Below are 25490 nucleotides of genomic sequence, written 5' to 3'. Positions count from 1 at the left end.
AACAGTTGGAAGCTTCTTTGAAGGTCTGTATTGAGAAGAGGTAGGCTGCCCAGTCCACTCGCACCCTGTGTGCCTTCCACAAACAGCAGGAAACAGGAAGTGTGACCCAGAAAAAAGTGAACTGGAGAGAATCCAGAGTCAAGGATCCAGACAGTGGAGGGTGGAGATGAAGTGCCAGACTAAAGAGAGATGCTGAAGAAAAGGCTGAGTTCTGAACAGTCTCTCTCTGTCTCTCTCTCTGTCTCTGTCTGTGTCTCTCTCTCTCTCTCACACACACACATACACACACACACACACACACACACACCCGCACACAACTTCCCTCTATTTCCCTGCTCCCATAACACTAACAGTCAGCCTTATACCACTAAGACAATAGACTGGAGACTTATTTTCTGCAGAACCTGAACAGACTCAGAGATAAGACCTTCAGGTAATTAAAGAATCCATCATTAGAAAAGAGAAGTTCATTTTCCCTCTTTCTGCCTATTGATGCCAACTGGTTGGCAGGACCACCCACAGACAGCATAGCTTCCAATCAGCTCAGTTTTGAATGCTCACTCTGAAATGATTGGAGAACCAAGGATTACCAGAGTAAAGAAAAGCTTCGTACCTAAAACAAAGACATTAAAACTAGCAAATGTCAGGAAGGCAGAAGAAACTCAATTAAACAGACATGGAATCAAGCAGAGGACGGACCGAGGGAAGGAAAGTCTCCAGGACAATATCTGTGCAGCAGGTCTAGTGACCCAGCAGGCCAGATTGGAACAAGAGTGTGTAAAAACTCAAGAAGGGATGTCTTCAAAAAAAAAAAAAAAAAAAAAGGAACAGATGGATTATCTATACATTTGACCATGTGAAAATAGCATTAAGAGGAGTTTCCTAATTTTGTCAGTGAGTTTAGTGACAATTAAGAAGTACCTAGAGTAAACTTGAAATTGATCATTGAGGTTATTATACTATAGCTAAGAAATTATAGAAGAACCTGGAAAATAAAATCCTACCAAAAAAAATTGTGAAGAAAACTTAAGAGTGACTGGATCCTTCTTAAAAAGCATAAATATTCATTTAAAAATACACTTTATTCTTCTCCTAAAACCATAAGTATTATTTTAATAGTACATTCAGTACTCAAGGCAAGTTACTACTTGCACAGAACAGAAATAATTACCTTTTCTAATTTAAATTATTAAATTATTTTATTATAATTATTAAAAAGTAAACATCATTTAAAATATGGCTTCTTAAAACAAACTTCTGCATTAGTCTTCTGGACATAATTCTGAATGGTGGAGAAGAAGGACATAAAAGAGGGGCTGGAGAGATTATCCTTGAGTGAAATTGACCATACACTCCTTTTTCATTCTTCCATAGCTTCTCTGAAGGAATGAAATCATCATACAAAAGCTGGAATTACTCACCTGAATTCCTCTCAGTGGACAGACTCCTGTTGCCAGTCAGATGGGACACAGAGCAGGACACATTAGACACCCGGTGGTCCTCCCAGCGGCACGAACTCTGGACGGTCACTGTGTCATTGCCCAGTGGCTCTTCCACAGTGTGACAATCTCCCCCTGGGGTCCAGGAGATCTGCGCCGCTGGCTTCCCTGCAGCTGCCCTACACACGATAGTTCCATTCTCAAGTTGAAACAGGGTCACGTCGGGGGGCACTGCAGAGATGCAGGGGAAAATGCTTCAGTCTTAACACACGGATATGGAATAGAGAGAGGCATCTGTTTCAGTCCAAATCTGGTTATCTGACATCCCACAATATACGATGCTCCTTACCTAACACTGTCAGGTGATATCCATGATAGAAATGCCCATGAGTTGTGACCACTTCACACCTGTAATATCCATCATGAGTGATGGCCACTGGATTGATCTGAAGGGCGGGATTCTGATCAGGTCTGGAGTCCCAGGATATTGTCTTGTCACTACAGTTTATGGCCCTGGTCTCATTTGTATCTCTCCTGTAGGCTCTGGTGCAGGAAGGCTTGTCTCTGAGGATTATTTCCCATCTTATTGTTACCAGCACAGCTTTCTGGGTGATCCGAGGGCAAGAGAGCACAGCCTTTGTATCCACAGGTTTAGACAGGGAAGTGTTAGCTGAACACACACACAAAGCGAATGATGAAAGAAAAGGTTGATAAAGAAATCCATGTTAAATTTTCTACAACATATTCCATAAAGTATACTAGAACATGATTTTGCTACGCACAAAATGTATATAACATATTAAAAGTATTCCAAAGATAAACCCATTTTCTTCTATATTGTGTGTTTTTAGATAATCTATATTTATTATATGTGTTAGAAATATTTTAAGGCCTGGGGCCCCTGGTGGCTCAGTCAGCTGAGTGACTCTATTTCAGATCAGGTCAAGAGCTCACAGTTTGTGAGTTTGCACCCCACATCAGGGTCTGCACTCACAGCACAGAGCCTCTTTGGGATTCTCTTTCCCTCTCTCTCTGCCCCTTCCCTGGTCTCTCTCTCCAAATAAATAAACTTAAAAAAAATTAAAGAAATTTTTAAGGGCTTAAATTTGATTCAGAAGTTTTGATATGTATGAAACAAACAAAAAACACAATATAAAATTAATGGACAAATCATTATATCTAATATTTCGGCCATAGAGACTATTAAATTTCTCTAATAACTCAAGCTTCTCGGGATAAAAAGTGGAAAAGTTGACACAGGAGAAAAATTTTCTCTCCTACGTTTCAGTGCGAGACAATAAATCACTTAATATAAGAATGAAATGCCTATCCCCAAAGGTGGGAATTCAGACAAACATAAATGTAAGAAGCATGTGGTACTTTCATTATAAATAGCATGGTATTCTGGTTGACCAAGCTGCACAGTTTTTGAGTTGTTTTTATTTGGAGACTCACACAGTCATAAAATCAACAAGATCTTCCATCCTTCCTTCCCTTTGAATCACATGTATCCTGCCAAACAGTTCGCCTGTGAACTTAGCTCACAGATTGTGTCTGACTTTCTACCTAATTACGAGGAATAAATGGAGAAGTTCACTCCTTCTGTCCATCTTTTGAAGTAAAAATTAAGCCCTGCAACCTACAAGTATTCTGCAATATATAAGCTCTGGCTCTCCCACAAACCGACATAATGTGTCCATGGCTGGGAGGGGTTTGCTGAGAGCGGATTGGGGGCATCGCTTGGGACGCACCAGTGACTCAGGTGAGTGGCAGGGAGCTCATCACTCTCACATGAGCAAAACCAGCTGTGAGAGGGCAAAGCTGCTACCCAGATGGCGCTTGTGAGTGCTAAACCCTGCAGTTGAAATCTCTCCTCTCCTCTTCTGGTGTCACTTGCTTCTTGCGTGATGGACTCATGCCCTTGCATTTCACAAACAAATCACAATCCCATAACTATGTGAAGCAAGGGGGAGGATTTGAAAGCAGGTCTAAGAGAGCAGTTAAATCCATGATTGAAGTGGCAACCCGCATGCACAGGGAAAATGCACCTTCGCCAAGGTTATAAATAAGCACGAAGGTGGCTGCTTGGAGAGCAGCTAGAGGTGGGTGTGGGTGAACATTCAGGTGCTCAAGGGCAGGATGCTGAAGATGAAACCAGAAAGGGAAAAGGCTGGTGAGGAGGATGTTGTAAATGTTTTTTTGTGTTCTTAGGGGTTTGCACCTCTGCTTGTGAACAGTCTAAGGTTTTAATATTTTGCCCGATATTGAGCCTCAAGATCAGACTCTATTCTTTTAAAGGAAATTACTAGATAATCAAATAATCATACGCATTTTAACAGGGGCGCTGTCTCCAGAGAAGTAGCTCCCAGGGTGAGCATCCCAAGCACCATGGACAATCTCTGTTCTTTCACCTTCCTCTGCTCTAGGACCCTCCAGCAATCCCCCTTCACCTGTGATGGGACTTCTGTGATTCCTGTTATTCACACTTTCTTTGTCCTCCTCTTTCTCTATTCACACCTGTTGCGATAATTTGCCAATGACCAGTCACTCCCCCAAACTCAGTGGGGTTGGCACCTGTCTAATAAATATGATCTCACAGCCCTGTGATCAGCTACCGTCATTTCACCTCCTGCATCACAGGGGGACAGCGGGTGGATTCTCCTATTGGCTCCAGAACCAGCAGTCACCTTCCAGCTTCTCTGCATTCTGTGTCTATGACTCTCCTCCAGGCTCCTCCAGCCCTTCTGCACACGGACCAATCCTTATGAGATTTGGGGCTTTTCCTTTCTGTCCTCGCTGCCAGATTTTAGATTACGACCCCATCACCACACACCTGGATTCCTGCAGAAGTCTCCTGACGTCTGTGTCCGTCTCAAATCTCTCCCCTCTTCGGTTCACACCTGACCTTGCAGCAGGTCCAAGATTCTGGGACACAGGTGTGATCCCCTCCATCTAACACCCCTCAGAGACCTCTCCCCGCCCGAAGACAGCACTTACATGTCCTTGTGTTGCCTTTGAAAGCCCTCTTTTGCAGATGGACTCACTTTGCCATCTTATCACCCCTCAGTCGCCCCCACACTTCGCAAAGAAAACACCAAGCACTGCTGCATATCTGGGTCTTTCCTCACATCGTTCCTGCAGACTGGGGTGGCCTACAGACCACTCTTTGTCCACGAAAACACTCCTCTTCCCCTAAGAGCCATTTCACACACTGCACTTGCCTCAGTGAAGCCTTCTCAGAGCCTTGCTGCTTCGCCTTCTCCTCTACACTCCCAGCACACTTGATGTGAGTGCTCATCTCCTCCGTCAAATGCCATCTGTGCTGACATCTGGGCTCCCCCACGAAATGAGCCCCTCAGGGCGCTCTGGGGCTCTAGCTACTCTTGTTTGTCCCCGTGTTCCCCACATGGCCTAGCACAGTGCCTGACAGGGAGAGCTCCATAATCCTCAGATGGAATGTGCACTGCCCGGGGGGAGGAGGCCCGGGGTCATTCAGGGTCCCTCACACCTCAGCACTCAGACCATCATACTCTTCAACCCGACTCAGGACGGCCCTCTTACCAGCTCAACAACCCTGTTTCTAAGGAAGTTCAACACTTTTTCCCTTTAGTTCTGGCCTCTAGAAAAAAATAAAAAAACATATTACCTTCCACAGGAAGTATGAAACTTCTCTGTTGTCTGTCCATAAGTGAACTGTTTGTTGAAGCTAGAAAAGGTTGAGAGAAAAGTACATGAAAGCAATTTTAGAGACTTAAATGGAGTGCAAGCCACTGTTTATCCACATCATACATACAACATGACAGAAAATTAGTTAACTGTAACCTAATTCCACAAAAAGCCTTACAAAGAAGAAATTAGAAGTTATCCCATCATTATGTGTAAAAAATAAACCAAATCTCCACTGACAACTCCAAGTTCTCCCTCAAGTGAAGTAAATTTCCCATTTTATTTTTACCATAAATGGTAACTCTTTCCTTCTTTCCCTCTTGCCTTCCTTCCTTCCCATCATTCCTTCTTTCCCTCCTTCTCATCCTTTCCTTCTTTCCTTCCTTTTTCCTTGCCTTAAGTGAAGTGTTGAGGGCAACTAATAGGACTGATAAGAATAAGAAAACTGCAATGAGCGCTCCCCCATCCCTAGCTAAGGGAACTGTCTGGTGATTAAGGCCACCATGACAGACAAAGGTTAGTTCAGTACATGAGGGATTTCTCTCATGGGCATTTTGGCCTCTACAGCCCTGAGAACTGCTCCTATTTTAAAGATACAGACTGTTGTCTATGGAAAGTTCAAAGAATTTAGTCGTGATTGATACCTTCAAAGGGTTTTCTTGTATCCTTTGGATTTTACTTCATATGCCCTATAGAAATTGTTACTTTTAGTGATAAAGTACATAATGTTCATGCTACAAACTGTTATCTTTTTACCATTTCACCGGCTTCTCATTTTAGCCATCTCATGTGGGAATATTAGCAAGTTAGTGCTTAGCAGATATAACTAAATCCATGTCTGGATCGTATGGGATTCTGTTAGAAGAGCCTGGTCTTGCATTAAGTGATGTTTTCATAACTGATTTGAGAGAAGTTTTCAAGCATTGTGTTGAATGATCTTCCAGTAAGCTGGAGTGTGAAAGAGACCTCTGCTGGGGCTCCTGGGTGGCTCAGTCAGTTGAGCATCTGACTCTCCATTTCAGCTCAGGTCATGATCTCACGGTTCATGAGTTTGAGCCCCACAGCTGGCTCTGCACTGACAGTGTGGAGGCTGCTTGGCATTCTCCTTCTCCCTCTCTCTCTGCCCCTCCTTGCATCTCTCTCTCTCTCAAAATAAATAAAAAACTTAAAGTAAATAAAAAAACAAGAAAGAAAGAGACCTTCTGGTTAATAAAGGTATTCCAGTGAGTGGAGGTGCATGGAGAAATCTGCCTCTAGAATCAGATGCCAAACCCTCCTACAATTGAGCAAAATATGCCTCCTTCCAAAGAATGCCCTGAGAAGAAATACCAGTCAATTACCCCTGAAACTTCTCATACCAAAGATAAAACCCACAAGTTCTGAGGTACTCTTAAGTGTGCAAAATAATTATTTTCAGAAGAGGGAAAAAAAATACTTGTTTTCACAAATATTCCTGATTATTTTTATGATGTTGGAAATACTTTATAGGTTTCATTAATTGTTGATATATGAATCCTTTAGTTTTATTATCTCGACTGGCAGCTAGTTGCCCAAGAAGGCTGATTTCATATCAAGTATCACATCTTCATTGAAAATAGAAACCAGGGGCGCCTGAGTGGCGCAGTCGGTTAAGCGTCCGACTTCAGCCAGGTCACGATCTCGCGGTCCGTGAGTTCGAGCCCCGCGTCAGGCTCTGGGCTGATGGCTCGGAGCCTGGAGCCTGTTTCCGATTCTGTGTCTCCCTCTCTCTCTGCCCCTCCCCCGTTCATGCTCTGTCTCTCTCTGTCCCAAAAATAAAAAATAAAAAAAAAAAAAAAAGAAAATAGAAACCATTCTTACACAGTCTTCCTTGAAGCTCTCTATACATCAAAGTAGCAAAATAAATGTGTAAAACTTCTGATCAGTGAATAGTCCTGTGATCTCTTTGTTTAATTTCTTTATCTGAAACCAATTTTTTCCTGGAAGTTCAGAAAGGTTATAGTTTTCAGGGCACCCGGTGGCTCAATTGGTTTAGTGTCCAACTTCGGCTCAGGTCATGATCTCACAGTTCATGAGTTCGAGCCCCACATAAGGCTCTGTGCTGACAGCTCAGAGCCTGGAACTTGCTTCTGATGATGCGTCTGCCTCTCTCTCTGCCCCTCCCCCTCCTCATGCTCTGTCTCTCTATCTCTCAAAAATAAATGTACATTAAACAAAGATTATAAATTCACATTGTTAATGTCAGAAGTCCAATTTAACTCTTTCACAATGTGGTGTGTGTGTGTGTGTGTGTGTGTGTGTGTATGTGTGTGTGTGTGAAGAGAGAGAAATGTGAATTGTGTTCTTTTAAATATATCTATAGTACAAAAGTAACTTAATTACTCATTATGTTAGTCCCTTCAGGCTGCCTTAACATATAATAACCAACGTGGTCACATAATACAATAGAAATGTTCCCCCTTATATTTCTGGAAGCCAGAAGTCTGATTCAAGGGGTCAGCAGAGCTGTGTTTCTTCCAACAGCTCTAGGGAAGAATCCTTTCTTGCTTCTTCCAGCTTTTGGGGGCTGCTAGCAATCCTTGGTGTTTGTTGTCTTGTAGATGTATCATTTCAGTCTCTGCCTCCTTCTTCACACTGCCTTCTTCCTATGTCTTTTCTCTTCCCTTCTGAGGACTCTTGTCATGGCTTTAGGGCCCAACTCTCATCCAGGGTGATCTCATCTCAAGAGCTTTAGCTTAATAACATCTTCGAAGACCCATTTTCCAAATATGGCCACACTCACAGGTGCTAACTGGATATTTCTTTGGGGGAAGAGGGATGACATTCAACCTACCATTTTGGGGAGGGGGCACCATCTATGCATTGTCCCCAACCCTTAGATTTATAGTTTATATAATTATTTTACTTATACTTTTTAAAATATATTTTACTCTGTAGTTGACCTGAAACTGAAATTTTCTAGATAATGAGTAATTGAATGAACTTAGAAAGTATATTTATAAGTCCAGGAATGCATTTCCAGGAAAGGCTGGAATTATTTTTTAATGAAGTAAGATACATAACAAAAATAAAATTTTAAAGTAAAAATTAAAAAAAACTAACTGTAATGGCAACTTTGGGAGACAGTAGACCTGGGTGAGGAACACAGAAAATAAATTACTAATATCTGCTAAGACCTAATTTTTTAAATCCATGTTTGAAACATAATAACTTATGTTTTAAAAATTAAATGAAAAAATTTTTGATATGCCATTGGTCTGCTTAGGGATCACATTCTTGACTAATAAAGCATATTCTGTATTAAAGAAGCAAAGAAATAATTTTAGAATGAAAAATTTAGGAGCACTCTTAAATAATAAAATAAATATTTTATTTAGACAGTTTTAGACAATACAGTCTATAAATACATATAAGAATTCAAGATCCTAAAACATGAAAATTATGCCAGCATCAAGCTCATGTCTAGTAGCATTGTCATTAAAAGATGATCATTACCTGCACTGTCATTGTCCTTGCTCATTTTTGGCCTTAATCCGTTGCTTGGTGTAACCAGAGTTCTCGTTTCTGCATTTACACATTCCAAAAAGACAGATGGGGTAATCAGAGGAATACACATTAGTATTTCTGACTCCTACTTAAAATCACACTTTTTTCATGTTCTTCAGGCCATGTTTGGATTGCAGTTACCAATAAAAACATAAATTATGACAGGCAAGCAAGTCTCAGGACAATTTGCCCCAGGATGAATTTTTGACCTGAACTTTCTACCTGTTTGGGATACCCCTACCTTAGATCCAGAGTGCAGACACCTGCACCCTCCTGTCTTTACATTCAAGTCAAAGTATTTCTTTTTTTTTTTTTTATTTTGTTTAATGTTTATTTTACTTTCTGAGAGAGACAGAGAGAGAAAGGGGAGGGGCAGAGAGAGAGGGAGACACAAAATCCGAAGCAGGCTCCAGGCTCCGAGCTGTCAGCACAGAGCCTGATGTGGGGCTTGAACTCATGAACTGTGAGATCATGATCTGAGCTGAAGTCAGTCACTTAACCGACTGAGCCACCCAGGCACCCCTCAAGTCAAAGTATTTCTTCATTCTGGCTTATGTGCATTTAGTCTACCTCCAATTGTGAAGAAAAGGGGTGGGGGAGGGTACTATGTATTACAGACTGTTTAGGCACCAGTGAGTAGTTCAAGAAAGTTTAGTAGTGATATATTCATTGGGTTCTAGTATGGAACAAAAAAGGATTTCTAAGCATTGTTGAAATTACATCACAAAGACAACTGACTGTTAAGTTCAAATTTTGCAAGGCAAGTGGGAATTGCCTTGTGGGAATCCCACTCTAAGTGGGAATTGCCAATAAACATTTTTTTGAGCGGCAACTCCTGGCAAAGTGTTCACCAGGCATAGAGACATCATAGTAAACGATGCCCTCTACTCTCCAAGAGCTTAAGATCCATATGAGGAAGTAGCTATGTACATAATTATAAGGTAAAGTTTTCAGAGTGGTGACAGAAGTATACATAATGTCCAGGAGTTAAAAAGAAGAAATGTTTAAGAGAGCAAAGGTAGGAGATTAGGGAAGACTCCCTACAACACATGATATTTGAACTGCATCTCAGTAGATGAAGAGTTCTGCAGGAAGATAGAAGGAAATCTTTTTGCACACAGAAAGAAAGTCATTTAGAAGAAGATATGAAGCCACATGGGATTTTCAAGGAATTACAAATAGTTCAGAATTGCCTTTAAGTGAGAAAAAAACAGATGTATAATTAGAGTTGAGGTGAGATAGTGGCAAGTTCTCACTGTGGAAGGCACAAAATGCCTAGAAAGTGTTCACAAGGAAATGATACACTTCTAATACATCTACAGTAAATGTACCTGATCGGCAAAGAGACACATTTTAGAGTAAAATTTAATGCACAGTGTTTTTCTGGAGAAATTTTGAATCCACTGCTCCCATTAACGACCATTTTCTTCAATAAAACATTGTTTTAAAATAACAATTTTTGAACCCTTACACTAGGAAGAAACTTGGGATAACTAGCAGATGTTATTTATTACAGCCTCTCCATGCTGACAGGTATTTTTAACCGCATTTTACAGATAAAGAAATGCAGACTCAACAGTAATGAAGCAGTTTGGCCAAAGCCACCCACCCAGCTTGTCAGCTGCTCTAATTGCCCAATTATTCTTATGCAACTAGGTCCTACCTCAGTGTATAGAAAGCAAAGGTTGGATCCTAAGAAATGCACTAGGATAAATACACTACCCAAATCAGTCCAAATTAAGAGAGTTGAAGAAGCAAGCACAAATCATGTTGTGGGGGAAACACTGAGCGACAAAGATTGGAAAGAGCACATCAAATGACAAGTCCATGGAATTAAGATTATAATGGCCTATGAACACAACCATTATGAATTCTGGATCTGAATGGAAATCATTCAGGAGGGTCGAAATTCGTGGGCCATCACTCCCTCAGTAGAGTGTAAGCTCCATGAAGGTAGGGAGTTTCATCTATGTTTTTCTTTCCACATGCTTAGATGAGTGCTTTGCACAGCTACCTGGCATGTAGCTAGCTCAAGCTGCATTAAAAAGATAAAAGTCAACACAACTTTATAGCAAACTGTAACAAGATATGAATAGTTAGTTTGCAGAAAAAGAAGTACAAAAGTATCTTAGTCATATAGAAAGATACTAAACATTATTCATAGCAAAAGAAATGCAAATTAAAACTATACAGAAATACCATTTCTCACCTATTATGCTGCCAAAGTCTAAAAATTTGACAATACTTTGGAGCTATAGTGAGATAGGCATGTCGATAGGCTCATGGGAATGTAAAATGTTACAACTTCAACAGAGGAAAATTTGGAAAAATATAGCAAAATTACATATGAATTTTTCTTTTAACCCAGCAATACCAATTGTCAGGATCTATCCTAAAGATACACAGGCAAAAGTATGAAAAGAATATATGCACAAATCTCTTCATTACAACATTGTAATTGGAAGATTTTTAAAAGTAACTCAATGGCTATTCATTGGGGATTAGTGTTCTAAACTATGGTACGTCCAGAAAATGAAGCATAATGAAACTTTTAAAAAGAATGAGGGGTAGCTAGGGGCTCGTGGATGGCTCAGTCAGTTAGGCATCTGACTCTTGATTTCAGCTCAGGTCATGATCTCATGGTTAATTGGGCTCCACGCTGATGCTCATGGAGCATCGGGCTCCATGCTGATCAATGTGGAGCCTGCTTGGGATTCTCTCTTTCCCTGTTTCTCTGTCCCTTCCCCACTCACACACCCTCTCTCTCTCAAAAATAAACAAATAAACTTTTTCTTAAGTTTAAAAAAAAAGAACAAAAGAAAGCTCTATAAACTATTATGGCATGATCTCCAAGAAGTATTGTTAAGTGAGAAAAGCAGGATACATAAAATTGTGTATATTACACTACCATTAATCCCATGGGAGGGATACATGTGTGTTCTTTCTTTCCTTGCTTATAATTTCAAAACTAAATGGATAAAATGGGAACAGGAATAGAAATAATATGTCTCTGAATATACCTGGTTTAATAGATTTGACTTTGGAATCAGGTAGCCATTTTACATAATTAGAAAGCGTAACCAAATATTTGGGGCATCTGGGTGGCTCAGTCAGTTAAGCATCTGACTTTGGCTCAGGTCATGATCTCCCAGTTCATGGGTTTGAGCCCTGCGTTGGGCTTTGTGCTGACAGCTCAGAGCCTGAGCCTACTTTAGATTCTGTCTCCCTCTCTCTCTGACCCTATCCCATTCACACTCTGTCTCTCTCTTTCTCTCTCTCTTTTAAAAATAAATCAACATTAAAAAACTTTTTTAAAGAAAGCATAACCAAGCTATTTGTAAGCACTAAGATTATAAAGCAAAGTGAAACAAATGTACCCAACTGCATTTGTTATAATTGGTTGCATGACCACATAGAGAGCAGCTATTCCAACTGACTTTCAAAACACAGCAATTTGACTGTGTGCCTCTAGTAGATTTTAACTTAAGGATAAATTGCAAAAAAAAAAAAATCTTTAATTTTCTCCAATAATCATATTGTTGGTGATAGTAGAAACTACACTGCAAAATATCTGGCTGTTTTTTAAAAAGTTAAAAAGTCAAACACGTGCCCACCATATAACCTGACCATTTCAATCCTAGATATTTACTCAAAAGAAACGAAAATATATGTCCCCACAAAGACTTGTGCATGAATGTTCATAGCACCTTCAATCATAATAGCCAAACCTGGACACAACCTAAATACCAATCAACATGTATGTGGATAAATTGTCCATACACTGGAATAGTACTCAGTAACAAAAGGAACACACAACATTGATGATTCTGAAACTCATTCTGTTGAATGAAACAAGCAGACACAAAGAGAATACAGTATACACCACACGAAAGAATGCTACTAACATAAAATGCTAACTCATCTGTGGTGCCAAACAACACATCGGTGGTTGCCTGCAGATGAAGACAAAGGCAAGGATGGACTGCAAACATACATGGAAGAATATTTGGGGAACAATGAAAATGTTCTGTATCTTGTTTGTGATGACTCACAAACTGTAACTTTTGAATAGATGCAGTTAATTGCATACAAATTGCCCCTCAGTTTAATTAAATACAGTATCAGAAACATGAGATTTTAACACATGTAACATTAGAAGATGCATCCACACAAAACACAAAACAAAATGCAGGTGGAAAAACCCTTGACACTGAAAACAATGTTTAAAAAAAAAACCAAAACTTTTCCATCTAAGTCAAAAGCATCAGTAGAAATAAGATTGTTTTGTGATTTTAGTACAAATGAAACCTCTTACTCACTTTGAGCACCAGAAGTTTCCTTTCCCAAATCGTCATTGTCATATGCCTGAGAAAGCATACACCATCCACCCACATAACAGACATTGTATGGGCATGACTGTGCAAAGCCATACTCTAAAGGCTTCCTCGGGGGGGGGGGGGGGGGGAAGGCTCTCAGGGGGAAAAAGAAAAAAGCTCTCAGAAAGAGCACAGGTTTTTTTGTGTGTGAGGTTAAACAGTTTTTAACTATTCTAAAATCCTGTGGTTGGCTGTGTTCTCCTGACTAAAAAAGTGAGAGATAGGCATTGTTGATAAATCTCCACTCCCAATAAAAACTCCTCTGTGAGTAACTGTTAGTAACCTAAATAGAACCTGGACTGTGTTATACTCAAAAAGTTTCTACAGTTGCTAAGATTCGTGTATTATTTCTAAGGTGTGGAAACGGGAAACAAAAAAAGTTAAAGATTTCTTGCCTTTTCATTCATTTGGAGGTTTCTCAGGCAGAATGAAACAAAGCAGTGAGGAGGCTAATACAATGAGTTTTAAGCTAAAAGAATGCTTTAATGAGGGCAAAACTGGAGCCTAAAATATTTGGCTATGCTCTAATAAGATATTCATATCTGTGCAAAAAAGAATCGTGTGGTATAGTTTTATTTTTACATTTCTTTTGACATTTCTTTCTAGGACTTGGGGCCTCAGAGCCAGTACTAACTAATTAGAAGTCATTCTTATTGCTTATTATGGTCTTTGTAAATTTTATTGATATTAATATTTAATTAATTTACTACTTTAAAAAACATAACACAGAATACATTGAAATATATTTCAATACAATGAAATCTGTGGGAATCTTCTGATATCTTACTCAAGGAAAACCAAATAATAGAGTTATTTCATTCTTCATTTGATGTTTCAAGCTTTCAAACTTCAAAACTCTGCAAGTTATTATAACAAATACAGTTCTGGACCATCGTGGGTCAAGCATTGGCCGCAAAACAGGAAGGACATGAGTTTTACTTCTTACTCTGCTTTCCTGAATCATTTTAGGTAATTGAATAAATGCATATGCTCTAGTTTTCCCCTCCACAAAACAGACTATCATTCTTAGTTAATAAGTAAAGAATAACTGATGAAAGGGATTCAAAGCACATTGCAAACAGGTATTAAATCCTCAGGGTATTAAACCCTGAGTATACTTCACCAAAGATTCAAGGTTTCGTTTAAAATAAATGCAACTTTGAAAAAATAAGATAAAAAGAGACTGGGAGGTAAACCATAAGAGACTCTTAAATACAGAGAACAAACTGAGGGTTGCTGGAGGGGTATTGGGTGGGGGGATGGGCTAAACGGGTGATGGGCATTAAGGAGGGCACCTGCTGGGAGAAGCACTGGGTGTTATATGTAAGTGATGAATCACTAAATTCTATTCCCGAAATCACTATATGTTAGCTAACTTGGATCTAAATAAAATTTAAAAATTTTTAAAAAGAGAAAAAATTAAACATTACAGGAGTTTTCAAGGGAAAAAATAATAAATAAATAAATACATAAATATTTTCATTACTGAGCCTGAAAAATAAAATAAGATAAACTAAAATAAATGCAACTTCAAGGCTGAGACCTTAATCATACAAAGACTCATAAATTCAAATTACATTGCCAGAACAACCTTTATTTAGCTACACTAAGCACATAACTTTTTCTAATCAGCAGTACAGTAGTCAGTACAATACAGAAACCTTAACTTTCAATCTTCTGGCTCCAGAAAGCTTAAAATACCAACATTAACATTTTAGTTAGTAAATGTTTGTGTTGTATTTTATAAAAATGCATATTGTGGATGTAGGTTAGACCTAAAAGTATTATTTCCCAACAGTTACAAATGGATTCAATAAGAAGTTGTGGAATTAAATTGTGTCCTTTCTCAGAGGTCCTGAGAATGAATTGTCACCCAAATAGGCTAACTGTATTTCTGCTCTGATGAAGTGGTTTTCACATTGTGATCTAGGAACTAGGGAAAGTCCATGATATTCAACAAAAAAATCCATGAACTTCATAACTTTTGGAGAAGGGAGCCTAAATTATAATTTTATTTCCGATATATAATTAAAAAGCAGTATCATCCTGTAGGAATAATTGCAAGCATCACCAATTTTCCCCAAAATTCTGTTATTTATAAATAGCAAACAAGGAATGCTTGGAATAAAAGCTCATGTGAACCTTTTCTCTACTAATAGTACCTGAAGACAAATGTGTTAATGTTATGATAAATTTTGGAAATAAAGGAAATGTTTTCTTTTCTGCCTACTAATATAAGGATCAGATTATGATCACAGTAGTTTTCATTCAAATGGCACCTGAGTGAACCCCTATATTAGAGCTTTTGGACTGGTAGAGGGAAATTGGAAGCTACAATAATATTCCTTAATTATTTATTCAATTACAATGGTTAGGCACTTAATAAATCCCTATTTATCATGGAATTTCAATCTGCTGGGGACAATAGACATCAACCAAATAAATAATTATGTGAAATTGCAATAGCGATAAATGAAGTGTGAAAAATGTATCATGAGCAACTTATCCTAGTATTGAGGTGGTGGGCGGCGCCCAAGGTGGTTCCCAGTGTTCTCTCTTCTTAGTGTTCATGTCTGTAAAACTTTCTCCTTGAAAACAACAAGAAAGTTCTTGACTGTGGATTAGACTCACTCATTCACTTAACAAATAGAATATAGCAAAGTGATAGATGTCACTGCTGAGAGTTACTTATAAAAAGACTGTGGTTTCTGTCCTGATGTGCTCTTTCTCTCTCTCTCTCTCTCTCTCTCTCTCACACACACACACACACACACACACATTCTTGGGTTTCTGTGAGAAAATAAATATTTGTTTGGGGATAATTTATAATGGAACAATAGGTAATTAATACAAGATCCAATAGACAAAAAGCCGATTGAAAGAGAGAAAGAGACAGAGACAGAGAGAGAAGAATATCCTAAATAAAAGTACTATTATGTGCAGACAACATGTGCCTGGACAGCCTATAGACAACCAGGATCTGAAGAAAGACCAGGGCCAAAAAAAGGGAATCTCATCTTTTGCTATTATGCTATTTCATATCATGATTTCTGAACTTTTTTTCCTGGGACAAATGTATCTTCCTGCGGAAAGAGAACAGAAAAGAAAAATAGAAGTTTGCCATTTTAGCAATGTGAAATGTAACATGTTTTTAAAATGAAAACTTTCTTCTTCATTTGTATTAAAGCTTAATATTTCAATGATCATGAATCCTTCCTTCTGAAAAAGAAAGAAACTGAAATGCAAAATAAGAGATTTCTTATTTTAAAGTCATATTTGTTATTTCTGCACTTGAAATTTTTCCAAAGAAAAAAATATTTTGAAAGCATTTGAAATTTTAGGATAGGGGCACCTGGGTGACTCAGTAGGTTAAGCGGCCGACTTCAGCTCAAGTCATGATCTCGCAATCCGTGAGTTCGAGCCCCGCGTTGGGCTCTGTGCTGATAGCTCAGAGCCTGGAGCCTGTTTCAGATTCTGTTTCTCCCTCTCTCTCTGACCCTCCCCCGTTCATGCTCTGTCTCTCTCTGTCTCAAAAATAAATAAATGTTAAAAAAAAAAAAAAAGAAATTTTAGGATAAAAATTATTTATGTTAATGTGCTATAACTACAAACTTAAACATGAGTAAATCTCAAACATAATATTCAGCAAATGAAAGCAGCTATAAAATAATATACACAGTATGATATCATCTATGACAATACAAAAAAAAGCAAAATAGATGTCATTGTTTGGGGCCAGATATATATCTGGCAAAATAAAAAGAAAGGCAGGGAATGATCATTCCAAAAAATATGGCTACCCTTACAGCAAAGGTTGAGGGGTATAATTGGGGAAGAATGGGCAATAGTCTATTTCTTAACTTACGTTAACATTCACCGTACAACTGTTCTTTGAAATGCACGTATGTAATGTACTCTGCAATATATACATTAATATAAAAGAAAATTAAAATAGTAAGTTCAAAAAACACAAAAAGTATAATTAGTACTTACATTTTTTTTGACATAACAGTGTGAGCAATTGATCCTTGTATCATAGCGTCAAGGATGCTGTGTTCTTATGCTTTAATTTATGAAAGTGATTTACATTTTCAAAGGTATTAATGTGGTAGCAGACAACACCTAATTAGGTGTTCAATAAACAAAATAATGGGTGGAAACCCAAAGTTCTAACAAAGACAAATTCAGAAAAGCACCAAAATTAGAGTAAGAAAATCAACTAATATTTTGGTTCTTCCATTTATTACCTCTGCAGTCTTGCACAGATTACTCCCTGAACCTCAATGCTTCATCTATACATATAAGAATGTAGTATCTGATAACAGTAGTCATTCAATTCATAAAGGGAAGGATAATTATTTATATCATTGATAAATGGTATTAGGAAAACTAGCTTTTCATTTAGGAAAAAAACAGATTCCTATCTCACTTCTCACACAAATATAAATACAATGAACCAAAGATTTAAATAATAGATAATAGATAGAAGATAGATACATAGATAGATAGATAGATAGACTAGAAGAAAACACAGATAATATATTTTTTTAATCTTAAATGGGACATGGAGTGAGTAACATCTCAGTTTGCCAGGGAATGAGGGGTTTCCTGGGACAAAGGACATTCAGTGCTAAAACCAGGAAAGTTCCAGGCAGACTGGGACAGTTGTCGCTGTAAGTAAAGAAACCTTTTTTAACCCTAGTACAAAATAGAAACTATAAAATAAAATATTGAGAAAGATGACTATAGAAATAATTTAAAACTTCTATATGGCAAAAAAGAAAAACAATGTGTAAGCTAACATTAGCAAACACCTATGGAATATTGTGAACATTGGTGTTAAAAAAGGCTAATATCCTCAAAAAATATATACAGAAAACACATAAACCAATAAAAAAAAAAAGATGGACATCCCAAATGAAAAATGGGCAAAAGATATGAACAAGACAACAAAAGATAAAGTTAAGTCATATGTTGAAAATTGGCTTAGCTGGTAACTATAATTATGCTCTTCAGATACAATAGAGAGAGAGAAATACAACACCCACATGGTTTACAAAAAGGAAGAGTGAGAAAAGTTTAAGTAACAAGCTCTAAAACATAAGAATTCAATAATGAATTCAATGGATAAATAAAATTTAGAAAGAAAAAAGAATTGTGGTAAATAATAAATTTGACCCTGGTTTCCACAATGATATCATCACAAAGCCTGTATCAGTGGGTTAGGACACCATGCTAATAAATCGCATATTGTTGGGGTAATTTTTTTTCCAGCAGTTACCATCACATAGCCTTAAACAAGTTAATAGAAACAGATTTGGTCCTTGACCCAGGGCAGATGTTGTACCAATGTGTATTAGTGATCACAAGGGACAATGTGCTGAGTGGATAGTGAATATCCGTGCATATTGATATACAGAGATATATTTACTAGGATATTAATTCCAGCATAGTTCTTAATTCCAAAAAAAACCTGAAAACAACAAGAAAGTTATTGATCTGTAAGGCCTAATTAAATAAGTTTCAAAAATAGTATCTATGAAAGATACTTGAAAACTGCAAAATTATAATTAAGATACCATCTATTGAATGTAAAATTCAGACCCAGGTTTAAGTGCTTTATATACAAAATTTAACTTAATCCTCACAACAACCCTAGACACTAGGTCAGGGGTGTTGGGTAAAATCTCCCAATTTTAAAGTATTGGCAACTAATTCAGATTTTTAAAAATGTTACATGAGCCAACTGAACGTGCCTGCAAGCCAGGTCTCGCCCATGGGCTGCCAAATTGCAGTCTCTGAGGTGGAAATTGGAGAAGAGGCCTAAGCCAGAGTGGGAAACATTCATAATGAGGAAGCTGTTGGAGGAAGCAAAGGTAGCAAAAACAATGAAGAGAAAAGAAATGCAATGCCTTACACCAGGGAGGAGATTTCAAGAAAGGAATCATCAAAATCAAATCATTCAGGAAACGTCTTAAAGTAAGGACTAGGAGCGTGATTTTCTAACAAGAAGGTGGTCAGAGACCTTTAGGAGCTGTAAGAGAGTAGTGTTAGTACAGAGGGATGAACGCAAGATTGAAAGGAGCCAAGCAAAAGAAACTCTCAACAAAGGTAGACTTATTCTTTCAAGAATTTCAGCCTTGGAAGTATGGGAGAATGACAAGTGGCTTTCTCAAACCTGAGAGAGAGCGCGGGATGATATTTGGAACTGAGAACCAAGAAGCTATCTGATAGAGAAGAGCATAGCATATTTGAAGATAGAAAGAGGGAGAGCTAGAACTTACAAGGCAGACAGTAAAGCAGGATCCTAGAAGTACCGGCAGGACATGAGGCCAAAGACGGGTCAGGGGTGGGGGGCAGTGCTTTTGAAAAGACTGACACTTAGTCTCTAAGACAGAAGCAGAAAGGGCAAAAGAAGTTACAGACACGAGAGACATTTTGAGGAAGCTCATGTTGACAAACGTTTTCAGAGAATAACTACTTAGCGTCAGGTAGCTGTGCAGAGCTCTGGCAATGCAAAGGGTAAGGTCTCCACTCTTAGAAGGGTCATCATTTGGGGAAGTTAAAGAAGTCCACATTGGATGATAGGTAAGTCAGAAGTGAGCAGCCATCTGCTGAATATGAGAGACAACGGGAAGAGTTTGGGTGAAAATTACCTAAGACAGTGTTTAAATCCAGGCTCCCAGCAGAACTACTTGCAAAGATTTGTGAAAGCCAAGATCTCAGACTCTGTACCCTAATAATTCCAATTAAGTAGGTCTGAGATGGCATCACAGCATCTTTAATAATTTAGGCTATACAGGTGATTCTGTCAACCAGTTTATGTACTGGTTCAGGATAATCCTTGGGGAACATCTAGGAGGGAGCCAATGAACGATAGATAGATTGAGTGATTTTTTTGGAGAAGAAAAATCACTAGGTTTCATTATGTTGACCTGGACATTTTTTCCAAAAAATTATCAATACCATAAAATGGATTCTATAGCCAGATATTCTCATACAATAGTTAAACCTTTGGGAAAGGGTAGTATTTCAGGGCAAACTAACAAAATGGCAAGGAAAAAGAAAACAAATCATTAAACAACTAACAGCTCACATGTGCACACACCCAGTTTGGAGAAGTGCCTTTACTGAATCACTGAATATTCTCAAATGATACCCTTTGAACACACACAGGTTTCCCCCATGTTGATTGAAAGAAAAAAAAAAATGTTGCTGCTTTCTCCTTCTAGCTATGATCCTTTCTCCTTTTGTTACTGCCAAGTGTCTAGAATTGAGTGGTCTGGACCACAGGCTCAATTTCCTCCACACCCACTCTCTCCTCAATACCAGCAACCTTGTGGTTCCTACACCTTTCTATTCAGAACACAATTTTGAAGGTCACCAGCTACCTTACAGTCAGACTTGTGGCCTTTCTTCAGTGCTCATGCTCCTGGGTTATTTGGAAGATTTTGACGCTATTAACCACTTTACTTTCCTTGTAAAACCCTCTTCTTAGCCTGTACCACTACTCCTGTGTTTTGCCAGTCTGTGTCTCCCTCTCTGTCTTCTCTGCAAGCCTTTCTCTTTAGCTACATTAATGCAGGCATTGCCCGAAGTCTCATCAGCCCATCTTTCTCTCTGCACCTTTTCTTATCATCCCCAGAGCCCCAACTAGGCCTCTAGACAGTTGACTTCTCCTTGTTTTAGCTCTGCAATCATAGCTCAGCTCCCTCTGCCCTTCCTACAAGCTATTTGACTTGCCTAGAATGCTCATCCCTCAACTCTTCCCGCCTAGCTCTTTTCTGCTCATCTTCATCTTACACATCACCTTCCAAAGGGAAGTCCTCCCTGCCCCTCAGACCAGACTAGATTTACCAATTCCACCTTCTCTTTCTTCTTATGCACCTATGCATTATTTAATCTTGGGCACTGATTTATTTCATGCCTACATTTCCTAGGAGACTCTAAGCTTTGTGAGAACATGATTTTCTATCTTGTTCAGGTATCCCCAGCATTAAGCACAGTGTCTGACACATGTCAGACACACCCTTACTTATTAACTGACAGACTAACTGACCCACATTTTAGCCTTGACTTATTTTTCCTGAACAAGAATCTCAACCCTTTAGATGCTATCTCTCCCCCACGCAAATGCCTCCTGTCATTTCAAGTGCATCACATCTAAAAATCATAGATTTTCCCCCACACACTTGCCACATCTCTTTTACCCTATATTTTTGGTACTAGAGATGAGTTTCAAGCATAGTTCATTTACAAAAAAGTTGGGTGATATCTTTAGTAATTCCTTGACCGATGCTGGACTTGATTTGCCCCTGTATAAAATGTAAGAATTTAATTTGAAGGTTTCTAAAGTCCTTTCCGTCTAAAAGCACTTCTCAAAAGCTGTCATACATCTCTTTCATTTCACAAATGAGGAAATTATTGTCTAAAGAGAGTAAGCAATTTCTTAAATATGACATAGCTGGTGGATAAAATTATACCTTATGATGAACCTTTAAACCCAACACAGAGAGATATGTAAGAATTTAGAAATTTGGGGAAAGGAGATTGGGATCTTATTGAGAAAATGAAAAGCACCAAAATATTCAATTCATTAATCAAATTTGGAAGCAAAGAGCATTTAATAATATAATATATCTGGGGCGCCTGATGGCTCAGTCATTTAAGCTTCTGACTTCGACTGAGGTCATGATCTCAGGGTTTGTGAGTTCGAACCCTGCGTCGGGCTCTGTGCTGACAGCTTAGAGCCTGGAGCCTGCTTCACAAAACAACAGATGGTCCTCAATGCTTACTGCACAGTATCCAAGTTCCTCTGTCGAGCTATCAAGTACCCCTGGAATTCAGTCTTATTTCCCACTATCATGTAGCACACAATCTCTGTTCCATCAAGGTAGAGTTCTTTCTGTCCCTGAGCACCTTGCCTTTGTTCATGCCGCACATCTCTTCCTCCCAATGTGTATATCTGCCTTCCCCCATCTATCCAAGCCTATCATTCAAGACCCATTTCCTCCATTAAAACTTTAACATCTCCAACCTACTGTAATTTCTCCCATCTTTGGGTTTTTACTAGATTCATAGTTAATTTCAAGACTGACGGATTTAAAATGTTCTCCAATTATTTCATCTCAGCTTCATCTCCCTAGTTTATATTCCGAATAACTTTTAGGCACTCTTCACACGCTCGCACACACACCCTCCATAAATAATTCAGTGTTCTTAATAAAGACTTTTTATTACTTTATTAATTAAGCATGGAGGGTTAGGGGAAAACATTATGTAAATTCACAACTATCACAAGATAGAAAAGGAATAGAGGACTGAAATTTATGAAGACAAACCCCTTCTTTTTTTGCAATTACTTTTAATCTTTTTTTTTTTCATCTGCAAGCCATCGAATCTACCAACAGCCCTGTTTTGATTTTTATTTCCTTTTCTTGTTACTGCCTGCCCCCTCGTGGAAGATAATGATAAATGATCAAAATTAGCCCGACGAAGAGAAAAAGGTGTGGAGAAGGAGTCCTTTTTAGTAACCACGTCCTTAATAACAGTGACTTATAAAAGGTAGAATCACATTGATTAGAATAGCAAAATATAATTTTAAAGCAAGAAAAATATGTAGAATACAGATGAGGGAAGAAGACCAGAAGACCAGTTGGAAAGCCTTGCTGTACAGTAGATGATTTAGATTGTATTCGTTCCCCGCCCTCAGGAGCTTTCTTAATAAACTTCGTCTACCAACAACCACGTTGCTTGAATTTATAAACAAATAAGTCAACAGAAAAATAAATAGATTTTTTAAATGCCATGTTTTACATTGAGTCTGCTTTTACGCACCTTTGTGAATTTATCTTGCACAAAAAAGTGTTATGTTTGCCAAAATACCGTTCAGCAGTATTAATAACTATGCAGTATTAGTAATAAAGACATAAAGTCATGCCCTGAGTAGTTTGCTTCTCATTATACTAAATTATTTCACGGTGAATTTATCATGCACATTTCTGCATCTAATATAATTTGGTCTTTGGTATCTTGATTCCAAATATTTGGATAACTTTATAATTATACGAGCACAGCTTTCAGAGATTTGATTTATGCAGTAAATCTTCTGGTTGTATTCGGAAATAGTTTTAAAATTCACACCTTTAAACCATTAGAATTCAAAATGATCAATTACGTTTTCATCCTGTTTTTTTTTTTTCTTTTACCCAAGAGCCATAACGCAATTTGACAAGAGTGATAAATAGCTCCTTGCCTAACTGCCTTCCTTGCCAAGTTGGGTCCTGCATGGTTTCCCTAAGAGCTTTCTACTATTAGATCTCAACTAGTGAAAGATTTAGAACACCAGATGTGTTTTTAAGTGAGTAGTCTATTAAGCTTATAACTAAGTCGAGGCATAACTTTTTTCAGTGGTGTTATAAATAGTGGTACTTTTTAGTGAAAAGCATAATGCTTCTTCAAATGTCTAGCGATGCTTCCAGACCTGACCGGGTGTGACTCTGCCACAAACTAATAGTGTTGGATAAATCAATTCACCTTTATAAAATGGAAAAGTGTCTTCCATGCCTACTTCACTGGTTTGCTTTACAGATCAAAGGACAAAAAGTATGTGAAAATGCTGCCTAGAAAAGTAGAGGAATAATCGCTTCTCGGCCTTTTAGCTAAGATCAAATGTAGAAAAGTACAGGAATACTATATGGTTATTTTTCTTGTGTTCGTCACTAAGTTATCATGTGGAAAACAGACTTTTTTTCTTTTGCTGGAATGTAGGCAATACTTCAGTCTTTTCTTTTTTCGATTATAAAATTATAAAATTTAAAGCCAACTACACTGCTCCCTTGCAGCTGCTCCCATTTACTAAAAGTGAAACCTGAAAACTCCCTCCCACATCAACTCCTACCAACCCTCTGTAATGAAACCCGGACACCCCCACAATTGCCCTAAGTGTTTTACAAACTCCTACAGGAACCTAGATGTTGAAGAGTGTGTCCTTTCATCCAGAAAGTGTCTTTTACAGCCTACACATCTTAAAGGTAAATACGGACACCCATCCCAGATGCACCACTAAACTGTGTTATATTTTTAAAAGGCACCTGGCCATAGGCGGTTACCAAAAGCAATAAACTTTCCTAATTTATACTGTTAACAACATTGACCCAAGTGGAGGTGGGATTATTATTCAATTTTTGTTTTTTTGAGAGAGAGAGAGAGAGAGAGAGAGAGAGAGAGAAGAGAGTCAAAAGAACCTAGATGACCTGGGTTGCTACTAAAATACATTTCATCTATTCTCCCTCGTTCAGAAAAGGGGGGGAGGGAGCATGGGGAAATAAGGAAGTGGACAGTGAGGCAAATTATAGAGATACTTAAAAGGCAATAGGATACGAAGTAAAATAAGTAAGACAAAGAGCAAAGTAAGGACAACAAAGTGAAATAAATCCAAAAGTAACACCCTCTCCCATCTCTTGTCATTGCAGTATCTTGCATTGCTCCACAAGAAAGGCAAAGAAAACTCAGCAAAAGCTGAGCCAGGTTTCTCACCAGTCGTTCTCCTGTTGCTCTTCAAACAGAATTCAGACTTACCAGCCACTAAGGAGACAGTCAAAATCAGTAGAAGCCATAGGCCAAAAGTCCTCAAAATGCAGGGCATTTCTGATGTCTTGCTTTCTGCCCTTTACTTGGTACTTTGCCTCCACACAGGTATGAGAGGAACTGCAGACATGGCGAGGCTCTCTCTGGTCAGCTGCTCTGTGCTGGATCCTCTTAGCCCATCTGCAGCAGGACACTCCTTTTCTTCTGGCCTCTTGCTTCAACTCTGTGTCTGAGGCTGGTTGGCAACTTGGAATGAAAGAAACTCTTCTCTGGAACTTGACACAGCAATAGATTTCCTGTATGAAGCACTGAAGCAGAGACGGAGGAAGCAGATTGATTGACTCTGTCAGCTCATTGGTCCCTCTCTTACTTCTGCTCTACACAGATCAACTTTACAGTAAGGCACTGCATGCGCCCAAGATAAACAGATTTGTCTAAGCCTGGATTGCAAAGCAACACAGGATTATTTATCTGTTCTGACCCATCCCTTTAAATTTCCTAGTCACAGTAACTTTCTCCAAATGAAGAGGGGTACGGCCTCAGTAATAAAGTTTGGAATAAAACACCCTCCCTTGAATATTCTTGGGTGAAATCACTGTCTATAATGTCAACAACTCTAGAAGAATCGGAATTGTCTTAGTTTCCTACTGGTACTGTAACTAATTCCCACAAACCTCGTGGCTTAAGACAACATGAATTTATCATACATGACAAAGGTCAGAAGTCCAAAATGGATTTTATGGGGCTAAAAGTAAGGCGTCAGCAAGGCTCTGTTCTTTCTGGACACATGGAGAGAACCAGTTCATTGCCTTTTCCCACTTCCAGGGGTCACCAGCATTCCTTGGCTTGTGGTTACATCATCCCCACCTCTGTTCCCTTGTCACATCTCCTCAGT

General features: G+C 38.5%; 1 protein-coding gene across 3 annotated transcripts in view; it reads right to left on the bottom strand.

The window, feature by feature from the left end:
* Positions 1–24944, bottom strand: part of CD200R1 (CD200 receptor 1) — a 30116-nt gene extending 5172 nt beyond the window's left edge. Inside the window, exons 1-5 of one of the 3 annotated variants that reach the window (XM_058731409.1) lie at positions 24587–24942; positions 8580–8648; positions 5086–5145; positions 1789–2109; positions 1422–1670 (exon numbers count right to left, since the gene is read on the bottom strand). In XM_058731409.1, the coding sequence (XP_058587392.1) occupies positions 1422–1670; positions 1789–2109; positions 5086–5145; positions 8580–8648; positions 24587–24653 (766 nt within the window). In that variant the 5' untranslated portion in view covers positions 24654–24942. Of the gene's footprint in view, positions 1–1421; positions 1671–1788; positions 2110–5085; positions 5146–8579; positions 8649–24586 lie in introns of all 3 variants that reach the window. The other 2 variants (XM_058731410.1, XM_058731411.1) reach the window with 2 other exon arrangements.
* Positions 24945–25490: the final 546 nt, after the last annotated feature.

Source organism: Neofelis nebulosa, chromosome 5 (genome assembly GCF_028018385.1).
Source record: "Neofelis nebulosa isolate mNeoNeb1 chromosome 5, mNeoNeb1.pri, whole genome shotgun sequence".
Lineage (NCBI taxonomy): Eukaryota > Metazoa > Chordata > Mammalia > Carnivora > Felidae > Neofelis > Neofelis nebulosa.
This window is presented reverse-complemented; position numbering and strand designations above follow the sequence as displayed.